General features: G+C 40.6%; 1 protein-coding gene across 1 annotated transcript in view; it reads left to right on the forward strand.

The window, feature by feature from the left end:
* Positions 1-16,723, forward strand: part of mctp1a (multiple C2 domains, transmembrane 1a) — a 505,516-nt gene that overhangs the window by 325,606 nt on the left and 163,187 nt on the right. Inside the window, exon 13 of the mRNA XM_080189110.1 lies at positions 2,906-3,025. Coding sequence (XP_080045236.1) covers positions 2,906-3,025 — 120 coding nt within the window. The remainder of the gene's footprint in view (positions 1-2,905; positions 3,026-16,723) is intronic.

Genomic DNA, 16,723 nt, shown 5'->3' on the forward strand with positions numbered 1-16,723 from the left:
TTGATGAGACAACTTTGTCCTCAGGCAATTACTTCCTTCTCCATATTGTGTCATAATCTATGTGTTGGTCAGGATTTTAAGGGCATATCAAGCATCCAGACCTTAGGACAAAATGCAGATCCCAGTCCTGGACTGGACTACGGCAGCAATGTTACTGATGGCAGCCAATTAAGAGGCCATTGCTGGGACCACCATCCCATTAAGGAGACAGCCTGCCTCTCCATGCTGCTGGCTCAACTTTAATGTTTTTATTCATAGAATATTAATAACACTCAAGACTGGAATAACATTCAGTTTATATGGCGCAAATGGAGATCAGAGGTTGTTTTGAAAACTTGACTGCCAACGTCCAAATTCATCCAAAGGAGCCAAATTTGACAAATACCTGATGCATTTTAGAATAACCTTTCTAGACTATTCTTATCTGAAGTATGACTTAAAAATGATTTTGCTTTGCTCAGAAATGCAATGATTTATGAATTCATGTTTGAATCAATGTTTGATCAATATGCATCAATTTGTTCTGATTTCAATCTTTCCAGTCCAGCCCATCTTGCTTTTTGCTTTCTTCTTGTTTAAATAACATTTTGATCAGTAATTTATGAGGATGTGCTCTATCTCTTCTGTATTATGATATTTTTCATCACTTCCAGTGAAACTACCGTGTCACAGTGACAGTAGCTCCATAAGAATTGTCTCCTTCATCTTCATCTTTTAACATTTTTTGAATCATATTCCTTCAATCTTGATTTTCTTTTTTATGTTTAGAATATAGGAAAAAGTCAGGGCAGGTGAGAGAGGCCCACCAGGACTGCTGAGACAGGCAGTGCATGCTGTTAAATATAGAACATAGAACATAGAACATTACAGCGCAGAACAGGCCCTTCGGCCCACGATGTTGCGCCGACCAGTTAAAAAAAAACAATGACCCACTAATCTAAACCAATCCCTTTTCGTCCATAAACCTATCCACGGATCTCTTAAACGCCCCCAAACTAGGCGCATTTACAACCGCAACAGGCAGGGCATTCCAATCCCTCACCACCCTCTGGGTAAAGAACCTACCCCTGACATCCGTCCTATAACTACCCCCCCTTAACTTAAAGCCATGCCCCCTCGTGCTAGCTTTCTCCATCCGAGGAAAAAGGCTATCACTATCCACCCTATCTAAACCTCTAATCATCTTATATGTTTCAATAAGATCCCCTCTTAGCCGCCTTCTTTCTAGCGAAAACAACCCCAAATCCCTCAGTCTCTCCTCATAGGACCTCCCCTCCATACCAGGCAACATCCTGGTAAACCTCCTCTGCACCCTCTCCAAAGCCTCCACATCCTTCCTGTAATGTGGGGACCAGAACTGCACACAGTACTCCAAGTGCGGCCGCACCAGAGTTGTGTACAGTTGCAACATGACACTGCGACTCCTAAATTCAATCCCCCTACCAATAAACGCCAAGACACCGTATGCCTTCTTAACAACCTTATCTACTTGATTCCCAACAAATCTCAACAAAGATTTACCACACTATAATTCTATCATATAATTCTTGACCTTAGCCTTTGAGGGCACCTTAATTCGCATAACTGTCTTATTGATGTCAGCAAATTGGTTTCTTCTGAAATCATCAGAGTTAAGATGGTATTTCAGTGACTTACTGAATGGGGCACATGTTGCAGGAATCGTGTTCAGTAAAAATTTAGCTGGGAAGAAAAAGTATCTGCCAAAGTCTTTCCATATAATGTAGCTAAGAGTGAAAGGAGTGCTTGGGTCTCTGCTACCCTGGGCTTTCCTTCTCATTCCCACCCATGAAGATTCTGAAGGCGCTTGACATATAGACACTGAGGGACTGTTTGCCCTGATTATGGGGTCTAGAACATGAGGAACAAGGGGAGATTGGAACAGCCTCAGCATAAGATGTCCATCACTTTAGACTGAGATCAGGAGAGGTTTCTTCAGTCAGTAGGTTGTTGTCGACTCCAGACTCTCCATCGATGGGTATGTTTAAGACTGAGGTTGGCATATTTTCCCTCAGCGGATCAAGGGATGTGAGGAGTGGACAGAAAGATGGGTTAAGGCAGAAAATCAGCCATGGTTGTTTTGAATGGTGGAGCAGGCTTGAGGAGCTGTATGAACCACTCCTACTCCTATTTCTTATGCTCTTATGTAACCCCGACCACCCCCATAGCTTACCTTAATCCTGGTGGGCAGCTTCAAATGTGGCCCTGCTCAAAGTCAGTCTGTTGCATTTTTTCACCAGTTTCCTGGATGATTAAACAATCCCCTCTAGTAGAATATGCAGCACCCTCTATACTCTGGATTTTAGACACTTTTCCCTTTATTTTATTGTGGTTATTGATAAAATTTGCAAATGAATCTGTAAAGAATGTGCAGATTATGTGAGTAAGTTTATTTATTAGTCACATGTAAGGCTTACATTAAAACTGCAATGTAGTTACTGTGAAATTCCCCTCTGGCGCCTGTTCAGGTCAATGAATCTAACCAGCATGTCTTTCAGACTGTGGGAGGAAACCGGAGCATCCGGAGGAAACCCACGCAGACATGGGGAGAAGGTGCAAACTCCACACAGTGACGCAAGCCGGGAATCAAACCCCGGTCTCTGGTGCTGAGGCAGCAATGCTAACCACTGTGCCACCATGCCGCCCAGATTATGATACATATTATTAGCTTATTTCATGGTGGATTCCCTCATTCTGTGGAAATGGGGTTTTGTGTTGTCAGGATGGTTGGATAGAATTTGTTTCCTTCAAATCTTTTGAAGATACAAATATCTCTCCACCACTTTGAAGATAACCTATTGGATCTTACTTTTGTTATTTGCTTCTTTGTTTCAAATAGTGGGGAAGGAATATTAACACTCATCTTTATTAATCTTGATCTTTCCAGATCCTCCAGAAAAACTTCTATCGTGTGAGACGCTGCATCATGGTATTGGTAAATACCGGTCGCTACATTAACAGCTGCTTTGAATGGGAATCACCACAGAGGAGTCTCACTGCTTTCTTGGTATGTACAATCCATAGTCAAGTTCAACAGAACCATGTTGATGGATTGTAAGCGCACTGAATGAAATGCGCAGTGTCTGATTTGTGCAGAAAAGGTTTTAACAATGCTTGCAATTAAATTCAGTGAAGTAACGTATTTATGTCAGGCTTACCTAGGAACAGTATGACATTTTGTAAGTATATTAAGAAATAACCTTCACTGAGTGGGACAATAAATTTGTTTACAGAAGGGGAAAGATCATAGATGTTAATTGAAGGTGAAAACAGGGAATACCTTCAGTACAAAATGCTTTTGGTACAATCTCTTACCCAACTGGCGATGTCTTGAATTCAAATGTGATTTGTAATTGCATGATAGTTGGTTTGTCTTGATTTTAATTGGGCCTGTTTGCTATGCGTGAGCCCTGATGTGGCTAGTATATGCAGATGTAATTAAGACGTTGAAATGCCATCAACTCTAAGAACTAGCACCTTAGTTCCATAAATTTTCTCCACCACCTACCCAAGCCCAGCTAGATCTAGTATTTGGCCAGTGATGGAAATAGGGATTTCAAGCCAGGGAGCTTTGCACAAGTTGAGCCGGGGTGGGGTATGTGGTGCCTGGAGTCAAGAAATTCCAGTGCTTCCTTGTGACCTGCTTGAGTTGCCTGTCAGTATCTCCACTGATCCACTGTCCAATCCCTAGAAGGTTTGGCCTAAAGCAGCAACCACAGCTGCTTGCCTGAGTGGGCCTCTGTCTAAAGTTACTGATTGGGTCCTCATGACATTCTCAAAAATTAGCCTGCATATTTAGAGATGGGCCTCAATATCTTACTGCAGATACACTGCTCACCTGCTCCAAGGAACAGGTTGACATTGGGACAAGGTGGGAAGACAGTGAATTAGAGGCTAATTCACTGCTCTCATTTTAACTACCTCCCACCAGAAGGTGGAGGCTGGTGATTATTATTTCTCAACTTACATCAACTCCTAAATAGGAAACTAACAGGTATTAACTAGGTAATTAGAGCCAAACCACTACATACACCTTTACTTGCCCTAGTCTATCTAAATGCAGAGTACTGTACTGCTGCTCAACTTGGCTCAGCAGCCACCAGACAGACATGACAGATATGTCATGACTACAGATCATAGCCCTGAGTTATTTATGGACGTACTGAACTTTTAAATCAGATGCATCTTTTAGAAAAGAACATACACTTATATACAAAAGAATAAGAACGGACATGTACTCAAAACCTGCATGGATCAGCTAGCGGGGATATTCACAGACATCTTCAACCTCTCTTTACAACAATCTGAGGTCCCTATCTGCTTCAAGAAGACAGCCATCATCCCGTTACCAAGGGAAAACTGAGCAGTGTGCCTTAATGACTATCGGCTGGTGGCTCTGACATCCATCATTATGAAGTGCTTTGAAATGTTTGTCATGGCACGAATCAGTTCCAACCTCCTGGACTACCTGGATCCACAACAGTTTGCCTACTGCCGCAAAAGGTCCACAGCAGACGCCATTTCCATGGCCCTGCACTCAACCCTGGAACACCTAGATAACAAGGACACCTATGTCAAACTCCTATTTATTGACAATAGCTCAGCCTTCAACTCTATTATTCCCACGAAACTCATCTCCAAACTCCGTGGCCTGGGCCTCGGCACCTCACTCTGCAACTGGATCCTGAACTTCCTAACTCACAGAGCACAATCAGTAAGAATAGGCAGCAACATCTCTTCGATCCTCATCCTCAACACCAGTGCCTCACAAGGCTGTGTTCTCAGCCCTCTACAATATTCCATATACACCTATGACTGTGTGTCCAATTTCTCCTCCAATCCAATTTTCAAGTGTGCTGACAACACCACCATAGTGGGTCGGATCTCAAACAATGATGAGACAGAATGCAGGAATGAGATAGAGAATCCGGTGAACTGGTGTAGCAACAATAATCTCTCCCTCGATGTCAACAAAACAAAGGAGATTGTCATCGATTTCAGGAAGTGTAAAGGAGAACATACCCCTCCCTACATCAATAGGGATAAAGTAGAAAGGGTTGAGAGCTTCAAGTTTTTAGGTGTCCAGATCACCAGCAACTGGTCCTGATGCCCCCATGCTGACACTATAGTTAAAAAAACCTACCAATGCCTCTAGTCTCAGAAGACTAAGGAAATTTGGCATGTCAGCTATGACTCTCACCAACTTTTACAGATGCACCATAGAAAGCATTCTTTTTGGTTGTAACACAGCTTGGTATGGCTCCTGCTCTTCCCAAGACAGCAAGGAACTACAAAAGATCATGAATGTAGGCCAATGGATGGGAGGCGCAAAACAGCCTCCCATCCATTGACTTCCCGCTGCTTCGGCAAAGCAGCCAGCATAATTAAGGACCCCATGCACCCTGGACATTCTCTTTTCCATCTTCTTCCTTCGGGAAAAAGATACAAAAGTCTGAGGTCACGTACCAACCAACTCAAGGACAGCTTCTTCCCTGTTGCTGTCAGACTTTTGAATGGACTTACCTTGCATTAAATTGATATTTCTCTACACCCTAGCTATGACTGTAATACTACATTCTGCACTGTCTCATTCCCTTCTCTAAGAACAGTATGTTTTGCCTGTGTAGTGTGCAACAAACAATACTTTTCACTGTATGTTAATACATGTGACACTAATAAATCAAATCAAATCAAATACAAGCAAAAACTGCCTGAGACTGCAAAGTAACCATTTTGATCTGGATTACATTTAACCAATTTGTTCAGCGAGAATGGAATGTCACACCTTTTCTGGGCAGACACTTCAAAGAAAGTGATGCAATTCAAAAACTGAACTGTAATCTCCTGTAGAGATCATCTCAGAAACCATCTCCTGTGAGTTATGTCCTAGACTGTGGACATCATGTGAATTGAAAGAAAGCAGTTTTGGGAGAGACACGTTTGTTTCTCTTCCAGGAATACACAAGAAAATGCATTAAAACTCATAACAACTCTGGTCTCTGTGTGCAAATTTAATGTTCTAGTTCTACTATGTGTGTTGTGAAGTTCATAACTGAACATACAGTAGCCATTCTCCTCTCTCTCTCTCTCCCTGTCTCATTGCTGGAAGCAAGTCACAAGCGAGCAAAGCCCCAGTTAAAAAGGAAATAGGACAACTTCTGTCAACTAACCTGCAGAACCAAGAATTAGCAAACCAACTAATCAACTGCTAAATGCAGAGCTATCGGAATCACCCAACTTAACGGTCACAACATTCCACCATCTACTCCTCACAGACAAGCCAAAGACTGATTTGTACATTTTTTCCAACATTTATATTTGAACTTACTACTGATTTTTAATCTGTGTGAATGTATGTTGCATTCTATTATTTTCTTATCGCATTTTAGGAACTAATAAACAAACTCTTTCTTTAACTCAAGAAAACCTAGTTAAATTGGCTCTTTTTAAAACATGAATATGTTTAGATTGGGAAAAGATATTCATGAGGGAAGGGAATCCTTTTTAAATTGACCTTGTTGCGACCAACTGCGTGGATTGAATAAAGAAGGGGAACCAATTCATCCCACCTCATCCAGGAAGAAAACAATTTGTGGGTATCCATCCAGAATCAAAACAAATTGGGGGTGGGTCCTTGCCAGGGGACCAGTCATAACAATATCCATCTCTGCAAAGTCATACAGATTATTTCTGAGACCAACACAGCTCAAATAGAAGGCAAAATACTGCGAATGCTGGAGCCTGAAACAAAAACAAAAAACGCTGGAAAATCTCAGCAGGTCTGACAGCATCTGTGGAGAGAGAATAGAAATAGAAGTCCCACAACACCAGGTTAAAGTCCAGCAGGTTTATTTATTTCAGGACTTGAACCTGGTGTTGTGAAACCTCTTATTGTGCTTACCTCAGTCCAAAGCTGGCATTTGCATATGAGAGAGAATAGAGCCAATATTTAGAGTCTGGATGACCCTTCAGCTCAAGTTGGTTCCTATGCCAGCACATAGTGAACTTCCTGAGGTCCACAGGGAAAACATCCTCCTCAAAAGAACCTCTAGCTAACAGCTAATGAAGCATTGTCATTTAAAAAGGACATCAAAAAATCCCCCACACTTGTAATTCTCCAAGTGGTGAAATCTCATGTTCCAGTCTTCTACAGAAAGTCTGGACAACCTTCAACCACTTGAGGGAAGATTTGGCCACTTGCTCCATAGATAAAACATGAAGAACATCTCAAATTATGACTGTGGCCATCCAAGACAGATCATCACCCATATATTAAATTGATTTGATTTGATTTGATTTATTATTGTCACATGTATTAGCATACAGTGAAAAGTATTGTTTCTTGCACGCTATACAGGTAGAGCATACTATTCATAGAGAAGGAAAAAGAGAGTGCAGAATGTAGTGTTACAGTCATAGCTAGGGTGTAGAGAAAGATCAGTTTAATGCAAGATAGATCCATTCAAAAGTCTGATGGTAGCACGGAAGAAGCTGTTCTTGAGTCCGTTGATACGTGATCTCAGACTTTTGTATCTTTTCCCAACGGACAAAGGTGGAAGAGAGAGATCCACTCCTGATGTCATCACAACCATTCACAACCACATTACCTGAAGTTGTTGATTGGATTGTTAACGTCAAGATCAACCTTTAACTGTTTCCCGGCCCATACAAATAAAAGACTACACCCAAATTATCTGAAGTACATTACAATCAGTTATTAAATGGGTACAAACACAATATAAACAAAGTATCAGTGATTCATTAGCAGTACCTGAAATCTGAGACTGATTCTTTTCACCATTTTGTAGTATTCTTATGTTTTTACATAGAATGTATAATTGTATTTCTCAAGATGTATAAATGAAGACATATTTGTAATTTTGTATCACTTGTCATTTTAAGCTTCACACAATGAGGTTGATTCAAAATTACTTCTTTGTATATTTACTTCATAGCTTGATGTCACAAGTTGAAAGTTTACTGAAAAGTTCTATTTACAGAAATAATCGCAACTCAAAGGTTTGCCCATTCATTATTCATCCTACTTTATATTGTGTCATTAATATGACAAGGGTCCAGCTAAATCCCCTCATGTCATGTTTATTGAAGCTGTTCCACTGTATAGCACTTGAAGTACCCACAGGAAGTGTGTCACAGTCCAGCAGGAGGATAAAACCTGTATCTGTTGCAAAAGTTGAATAAATGTAGCAACAGAAAGAATCCACCCCTACTTCTGCTTATATTTGTAGCTTGTCACAGTTTGAGTGGGTCCCAAACATGATTCTATGTTTCTGCAATGAAGGTTATTTCAAAAGGTTGGATTATGAAATCCAAACAAGCACAGATTTGAGGCAGCGCATTTCAGCAGATCAGTCATGCTTTTTAGCTGGTAACAACGCTTTTAATCTTCATTATTCTCATATAGGCAGCCAGGCATTAATCAAAGATATTAACAAAAGCAATAGTCCAAAATTCAGCAGTAGCCTTTGTTTTGGCACAAAACATATTGACAGGAACGGAATGCACATTCATCCAAATAATTCAGAGCTATAATAGTGTGACAACTGCACACATGTAAGCAATGTTTGGTTCTGCATTTTCAAAAAGGACAACCTGACTGTAGTGAGGTGCAATTGTAAGGTTACATAGGAGTTATTCTACAGTAAATTAATTGCTGGTGTTTCTTTTGTAGCTTTAACAGACAGAACAAAAGAGAAAGATGGTATGGCGGGTGGTAAATATTAACCCATCTCACCTGGTAGGAATTGATAAGGGGGTCTTTAAAATGAAGCAGATTTTCTCACTGACCCATTCCTGTTGGATCCCAATTGCCATGGGTTGTAAGTACTCACTGAAATTAGGTGGTGGAAGCGAGTGTTGAAAGCAGGCAAGAATCTTTGGAATTAATGCAAATCAGGTTCATTTTAAGTTAAAATTTCCATCTCAATGTAATTTAACCCTGGGAGTTTACAAAGGAGGTTTAAGTCATTTTTGATGATCTGGATGAAATAAATTACCTGTTGTGTTTCCATACCTTGTTGCTAAGCCAGCCAAATTTAATGCACAATGCTGCATTCATACCCAAGGTATGCAATGCTCCACAAAACACACTGGCACCACTGAGCAGTCAATCAGTAAAAAAAAATGCAGCATTCTTTTCACAATTCTCAGAGAAAAAATATTACATTTTTGTGCCACTGGCACTTGCATTGCCATCTGGATAGATAGGCTAGACACATTAAAAAAACTGGGAAGGTTTGGCCGGAATGCTTTCTTTTCCTTAATGATCAAATGCCACCTTTTTCCCTTCACCTTGACTGCTCCACTAAAAGCCAAACTGTTCATACATACATTGGCAGACAAGGTGAAGGTCGTTAAAGTCCAAATAACGCATGATGCCAAAGCTTAATTCCAGATGTTAAGGATGCAAGAGGAATGCTGGAGCACAGCAACATCTGCCTACCGTGAGGATGTTGTGACATTTAATAAAAACTATAAGTCTCCAGAATAGGCTAATCAGCAGATATTCTGCCTCTTCAACTATCCATCACCTTAAATGTCTGGTAAATAGAAGAGCTGTAAACTTTTTAAGCAGAAGTTCACATGCAAAAGTCAATACATCATTTTAAAGGATCAACTTTTAACCTTTTTTTATGGGATTGCAGGTAATTTGCTGTGCCAGCAATTTTTTGTCTGCAATAAATGAGACTTTGCAGGTTGTATTCTCATCAGTGTGACACTATTCAGCATTTACATTTGATATTTTATACAGTTAATTTCTGTTCTGAAGGCCCCCTGGGATTTGAACTGTAGTGCTACATGAGAGACGCAGAGTATTGATCAGCTAACATTTCCCTTACATTTTTTGTATGCCATGAAATTAATGAGACTTCAAGACAAAAATGTCAAAGTACACCAGTAAGCAATGATGATTAGTTTTACATTTACAATCTCTGGTCTGTTCAAATTAATAAATTGTGGATTATTGAAAAAGCCTTCCTTCTGCTTACCGAGCACATATACAAGTAGGCACTGCCACAGTGGGGAAGTATACTTATTCAAGGTTTGGGGTAATCTTTAGATTTGCTTTGTTTGTTAACTCTTTAAGTTCACATGATGGCATTTTTGTAATTATCTCCCACCTTACAGGAAAATAAATAATAGAAGTAATAAAATAGCTTTCCAGTCTTTCGGGAGGAGAAAGGAAGTATGAAAGGATAATATGTTAACTTCTGAACTTATGAAAATTTTTTTCTTCGATTGCTAATGAGCGTACAAGTTACTCAACAATTGATCACTGCCTTGTGCTGAGTTCCTAATTCTAGAAAGATGTGTATTTTATTTGGTGTCAGTTACTTATAAAGGTAGTAAGCATCTACAGTAAAACACAGTGATGGACAGAAGTCAGTTTTATATGGCAGTATGACTGGACAGCAACCATTTAGTCATTACTGATCAGTCTTCCAATGGTATTCTGGTTGATTTTTGGTTCTGTTCTGATGGGGCAGTTTTTTGGTGGGCAGCGAGGCTCTCTGCAGGCTTCATTACTAAACCCAATATCTCCATTAACTTATTACTCAAGATGCATTCCATGGACCTGTACCACATAAACCTTCACCCATCTGCCTCTTCCATATGCCGTAGCAATATTTTTACATCTTTATCTCAGATTTCAAAGATTCTGAATTTCTTCTTACATTAGCTTTCTAATTGTTTGAACTTGCCATGCTTTTTAATAACTTCTAGAATTAAGTTATGTGTATCAGCATTTTTTGGGGTATATTCCTGAGTGGGGTATATTTCTACTGGGTTCCAATTTTGTAGTGTTGCTCTTATGCTTCCACTACTGTTTCAGATCCCAGGTATATTTACAGTCAGTGAAGTTGCTAGATGGTCCATACACTACATTGTCATATGGCGAAACCTTGTTCCCAAATATATCAAGGTTAATTAAAATGAGTTAATCAATAGGTATACTTGCTGTCGGTTTCACCTGCTACTGGCACAAATACTTCGGAGCTGGAAAGAACTTTGAGAAATAATTGTTAGAGTTACAAAAGTTTTCAGAGTGTTCATTTTACTTCTACTTTTTAAGTTGTTGGGAGCTGTCCTTTCTCAGTCTGAGAGACCATGGGAAAATATTTTCAGACTCACAGAGTAACAGCTTCTGGTAATGATTTTCCAATGATCTTGTCATGGATTTATTAGCTGGAATCTTCTGGCTGTTCACATCAGTGGGATTCTCTTGTCCCGGTGCAGTGATGTGGAGATGCTGGTGTTGAACTGGGGTAAACATAGTAAGGAGAGTCACAACACCAGGTTAAAGTCCAACAGGTTTATTTGGTAGCAAAAGCCACTAGCTTTTGGAGCACTGCTCCTTTGTCAGATAAGTGGGAGTTCTGTTCCCAAATAGGGCACATAAAGACACAAACTCAATTTACAAAATAATGGTTGGAATGCAAGTCTTTACAGGTAATCAGGTCTTAAAGGTACAGACAATGTGAGTATAGAGAGCATTCAGCACAGGTTAAAGAGATGTGTATTGTCTCCAGACAGGACAGTTAGTGAGATTTTGTCTGTCCAGGCAAGTCGTGGGGGTTACAGATAGTGTGACATGAACCCAAGATGCCGGCTGAGGCCATCGTCATCTGTGCGGAACTTGGCTATCAGTCTCTGCTCAGCGACTCTGCGTTGTCATATGTCGTGAAGACCACTTTGGAGAATGCTTACCCGAAGATCAGAGGCCGAATGTCCGTGATCATTGAAGTGTTCCCCAACAGGAAGAGAACACTCTTACCTGGTGATTGTCGAGCGGTGTTCATTCATCTGTTGTTGTAGCGTCTGCATGGTCTCCCCAATATGCCATGCCTCGGGACATTCTTTCCTGCAGCATATCAGGTAGACAACATTGGCCGAGTTGCAAGAGTATGTACTGTGTACCTGGTGGATAATGTTCTCATGTGAGATGATGGCATCCGTGTCGATGATCCGGCACGTCATGCAGATGTTGCTGTGGCAGGGTTGTGTGGTGTCGTGGTCACTGTTCTCCTGAAGGTTGGGTAGTTTGCTGCGAACGATGGTCTGTTTGAGGTTGTGCAGTTGTTTGAAGGCAAGAAGTGGGGGTGTGGGATGGCCTTGGCGAGATGTTCATCTTCAGTGATATGTTGAAGGCTCCATAGAAGATGCTGTAGCTTCTTCACTCTGAGGAAGTACTGGACAATGAAGGGTACTCTGTCCGCCGTGTCCCGTGTTTGTCTTCTGAGGAGATCGGTGCAGTTTTTTGCTGTGGCACATCAGAACTGTCGAATGATGAATCAAGTGCCATATCCTGTTCTTATGAGAGCATTTTTCAGTTTTTGTAGGTGTCTGTTGTGATCTTCCTCATCTGAGCAGATTCTGTGCATCTGGAGAGCTTGTCCATAGGGGATGGCTTCTTTAACGTGTTTAGGTGGAAGCTGGAGAAGTGGAGCATCGTGAAGTTATCCATGGGCTTGCGGTACAGTGAAGTGCTGAGGTGGCCGTTCTTGATGGAGATGCGTGTGTCCAAGGATGCAACAAATTCCGGAGAGTAGTCCACGGTGAGTCTGATGGTGAGATGGAACTTGTTGATGTCATCATATAGTTGTTTCAGTGATTGTTCACCATGAGTCCAAGGGAAGAAAATGTCATCAATGTATCGAGTGTGTAGCATTGGTTGAAGGCCCTGTGCGGTAAAAAGGTCTTGTTCAAACCTATCCATGAAGCTGTTGGCAAATTGAAGTGCAAATTTGGTCCCCACGGCTGTTCCATGTATCTGGATGAAGAACTGGATGTTGAAGGTGAAGACATTGTGGTCCAGGATGAAGCGGTTGAGTTTTAAGACTACTCTCTGGAATCGAATGCATTCTTGACAATACACATCTCTTTAACCTGCTGCAGAGAGCAGAGATTTGGCTGAGAGTCAAATTCTCCATCCTTGCTTGCAACTTCTTGGGCCACAACTTCCTATGAGTCCACTTCAACCAACCTCTAAGGGCCACTCATTGTCCAAGATAGTCTACCTCCTTCTTCACTTGCTGCATCTCATTTCCTCCAAAGAATATTTGGAAATTGCATTTTAAAAATTGTTCATGATGTTTCAGCTTCTGCTTTCATCCCACATACATGTCCCAGTGTTTACATCATTTTCAGTATAATGATTAAAATGTCAATAATAATCCCTGCTATTTACATCCTGTTGTGGTGTCTGTGACAATTCTTCAGTCTGATTGATTGCTGAGCCTGCCTGCTACCTGCACTGCTGCTCGACATCATAGATGATGCCGAATTCAAAGTTCTGAAGAAGGGCTCATCCTAATTCAAAACATTGGGTGGAATTTTACGAAAATGATTCTAAGTGTCCAGCTAGCGTGAAAACAGAAGAGTTGTTTATTCTGTTTTTTGGGTGAGTTTTCACACCCAAACTTATGCACATAGTGCATGGAAAAATAATCCAGACCATTTCTAGCTGCTACAGGCTTTCACCAGCTAGCTTGCAAAGGGCACATGCGCAATAGCAGGGGAGAGGTCTGACAGATAGAGAGGAAGCTGTCAGTGTGAGCAGCCTGAACAAACTTCCCTCTGCCCCCACAATTGCAGGGGCCCATGGCCAATTGTGAGCCTCACACCACCTGAAATGCAGTCTGTGCTGCCCCCACCATCGTCCAAAGCGATTGCGCTCCCCCGTCGCAATGATCATGAGCAGGCTCATCCTCCCCATCTCCCCATAATCCAATTGCCTGCAGAATGGCAGGAGATCCCCCTCCCCACCCAATTTGATTGCAGAGCGTGCAGTGGCTCCCCTCACTTCCTGATCGGGCTGCCCCTTCAAACCTCACCTATGGCCTCTTGAACCCAGTCAACTTCCCAGTCCCAGATATAACTGGGCTGTTTGGTGTGGTGGGATTGCTTGTAGTCCCAGCAGTGGCCACCTTTCCTGGCTGACAGCTCTCTAAGGTGTGTCTTACTTCTGAGCAATAACAGAAATTCTTGCCTAAAAGCAATTAACACTGTTCCCAACACTAAGTTGCTACAGTTCACCTGCTGGGCTGTGGACAGGCTCCCCTGCCAATATTTTGGCCAGAAGTTGGGGGCGTAAAGGGTGGGGAGGGATGGGCACAGGAGCTGAAGTGCCTCATAAAATCCAGCTCCAGGGTATGTTGAGTACTTTTTTTTTAACATCAGCACATTTACAATGCAGTTCAAGCTTTTCATAAACATTGATTCCATGATATATCTCACTCAGATTGTGGCTGAGAAGAGACAATCTGTGACCGAAGCACAGCGTTATCTCGATTCCTAATGTATAGATTCTTTTACTTTTAAACTTTGTGTATTTCCCTTTGGGAGAACAGGAGCTGTTAAACCACACAGTGCCTCAGGCAGAAAGCAGTTAAGTCTACTCTAGAGCTTCGTTAGGGAAGAAATACCAAAGGCAAAATTTATTTCAGGTTTTGCTTTTCTATTTCTATAAAATATTAATGATGAAATCTTTTGGAAACTAAAAAGACATTTCTCTTGTTCTGATGTTAACCTTTACCCTACTGCTTATACTATATATACGCATGATGTGTTTTGGCATCATTTGCATCATAACCTACACTCCCTCATTGTTGAAACCATTGTTAAGCATTATTATAAATCCTGAGTTAATTCCAAATTTCAGAAAATTTGCAGATGCATTGGGGCGTCCTGTTTGAATCTAACTGCTTTGGCATGGTAAGATTAATGAGCGGATTAGTAAATAGCTAATAATTATGCTGTTTGCAGGCTACAGTTTGAAAAATGCAGCCAACAAAAATCACATTATTCAAACAAAATGTTTTGTTTTGCAATGTTAGTGGCTGCAGGTTTCTAATTGGACAGAGAACTGCCTAATTACACATTTCTAATTCACACTTTGAAATGTCATTGGAGGCACTTTATTCAGCAGATAAAAGAAATTAACCTGTTGGATATTTGTATATTATTGATTTTTGCCAATATAGCCTTGAACTTAGTTGCTGGTTGTTGAGTTATAGAAATATTATTTTGAGGTTTAATTGTTGATAAACTGTGGGTTAAAAAAAATTGGACATTTCCATTGGGATTGATGAACCAAACAAACACACACTAGCAACTCTCTGGAATGTTAAATTTCATTCTTTAAGGGGTTCAAGAGTCCTGTATTCACTCTGAGCCATGAAGATAGTGGGTGGGAGCATTTCATTCAGGAAATCCGTGAGTGCGAGTTTCCTGGATATCCTGTGGAAATTAACCACAGGTTAAACACGTTTCTCACCCATTAGATGTTGTTGGACATTGGCGTTGTGGGAACCTGGGGGTGGAAGGATTGTCAGTCATTGTGGGGACATTGCCAACAAACCAGGCATCAATGTTAAAAAGGCTAAATCACAAGGAGTGTGATCCTACTGACTGTTCGTGGCACATTCCCACTACAGTGATGTTGGAGAATTTGATGTCCAACCAGATCTCCGTAAACTACAGTGGGATGAGAAAATCCCACTGGCGTGAACAGATGTAGCATTCCAGCCATCATTAAAATAAAATATCAAACATACAGAAATGCAAAAGCTAACACAAATCTTAGAAACTGGGAGAGAGTCAAAGAACAACTGAAGATTAAACAACAGATGGTAAAAGTTAGCGTAAGAGCGTGAAAGTGATACCAAATTTAAAATAAACAATTAAGAAAAAGAGGACAGTCAGGAGTAAGGTGGCCATCTTGAAAACTATTGTCAAATAAGGAAATGTTATTGTCAAATAAGGAAATGGCAGACCCATTGAATAATTACTTTGCATGCATATTTACAACATAAAAAGATAATAACATGCCAGATATCCCAAGGAAACTAATACTGAATCATGTGCAACGTTTATTAAAATTAATGCAAGCAAAATAACAATTTATCGAAGAGGGACAAATCCCCAAGACCAGATAGTTTCCATCTCAGGATTTGATAGGGAGTAGGTAAGAACATTGCAAATGCCCAAATGATGATCTTCCAAAGTTCACCCAGTTTGGGAATCATTCCTTTGGATTGGAAAGTTGTGCACGTTATCCACTATTTAAGAAAGTTAAAAAAAGGAAATTTAGCCAAACATCTGATTTAGAGAAATTATTAGAGTCAAGCGTTAAGGATAGGATGAGTTAAAACCGCTCAAAATTTTCAGCTCATCAGAAAGAATGATAGACAGCATAGATTTGTAAACAGTATGTCATGCCTGCAACCTGAACAATCTTTTTGAAGATTTGACTAAAGTAGTAGACGAGGGTTGTCTCTGGAAGGCATTTTATAAAACTCTTCATTTGATGCTAATGAAGGTACTAAAGTCCAAGTCCATGGAGTTGTAGGCAGATGGTTGACCTGATCAATAAATGGGCTTAACAGCAGGAGGTAGAGAGTAGGTCAGGTTATCTTTTGGCAGGATATGACTAGTCAAGTCCCACATGGATTGGTTTTGGAGCCTCAACTAATCATTGAATTTATTAATATGTTGGATGGTGGGATAGAAAGTCAAATTATATAGCATTATATAGCAGTGCAGGTGGGAGAATAAAATTACTAACAGATGTTAATAGATTAAGTCAACTGTGGCAGACAGATTTCAATATAGGCAAATATGTGGTCATCCACTTCGGACCTGCAAAGGAAAAAACAGAATGTTTTCTAAATACTAGAAATGG

The sequence above is a fragment of the Carcharhinus amblyrhynchos genome, chromosome 5 (assembly GCF_965287045.1).
Source record: "Carcharhinus amblyrhynchos chromosome 5, sCarAmb.v2.hapA, whole genome shotgun sequence".
NCBI classification, from domain to species: Eukaryota; Metazoa; Chordata; class Chondrichthyes; order Carcharhiniformes; family Carcharhinidae; genus Carcharhinus; species Carcharhinus amblyrhynchos.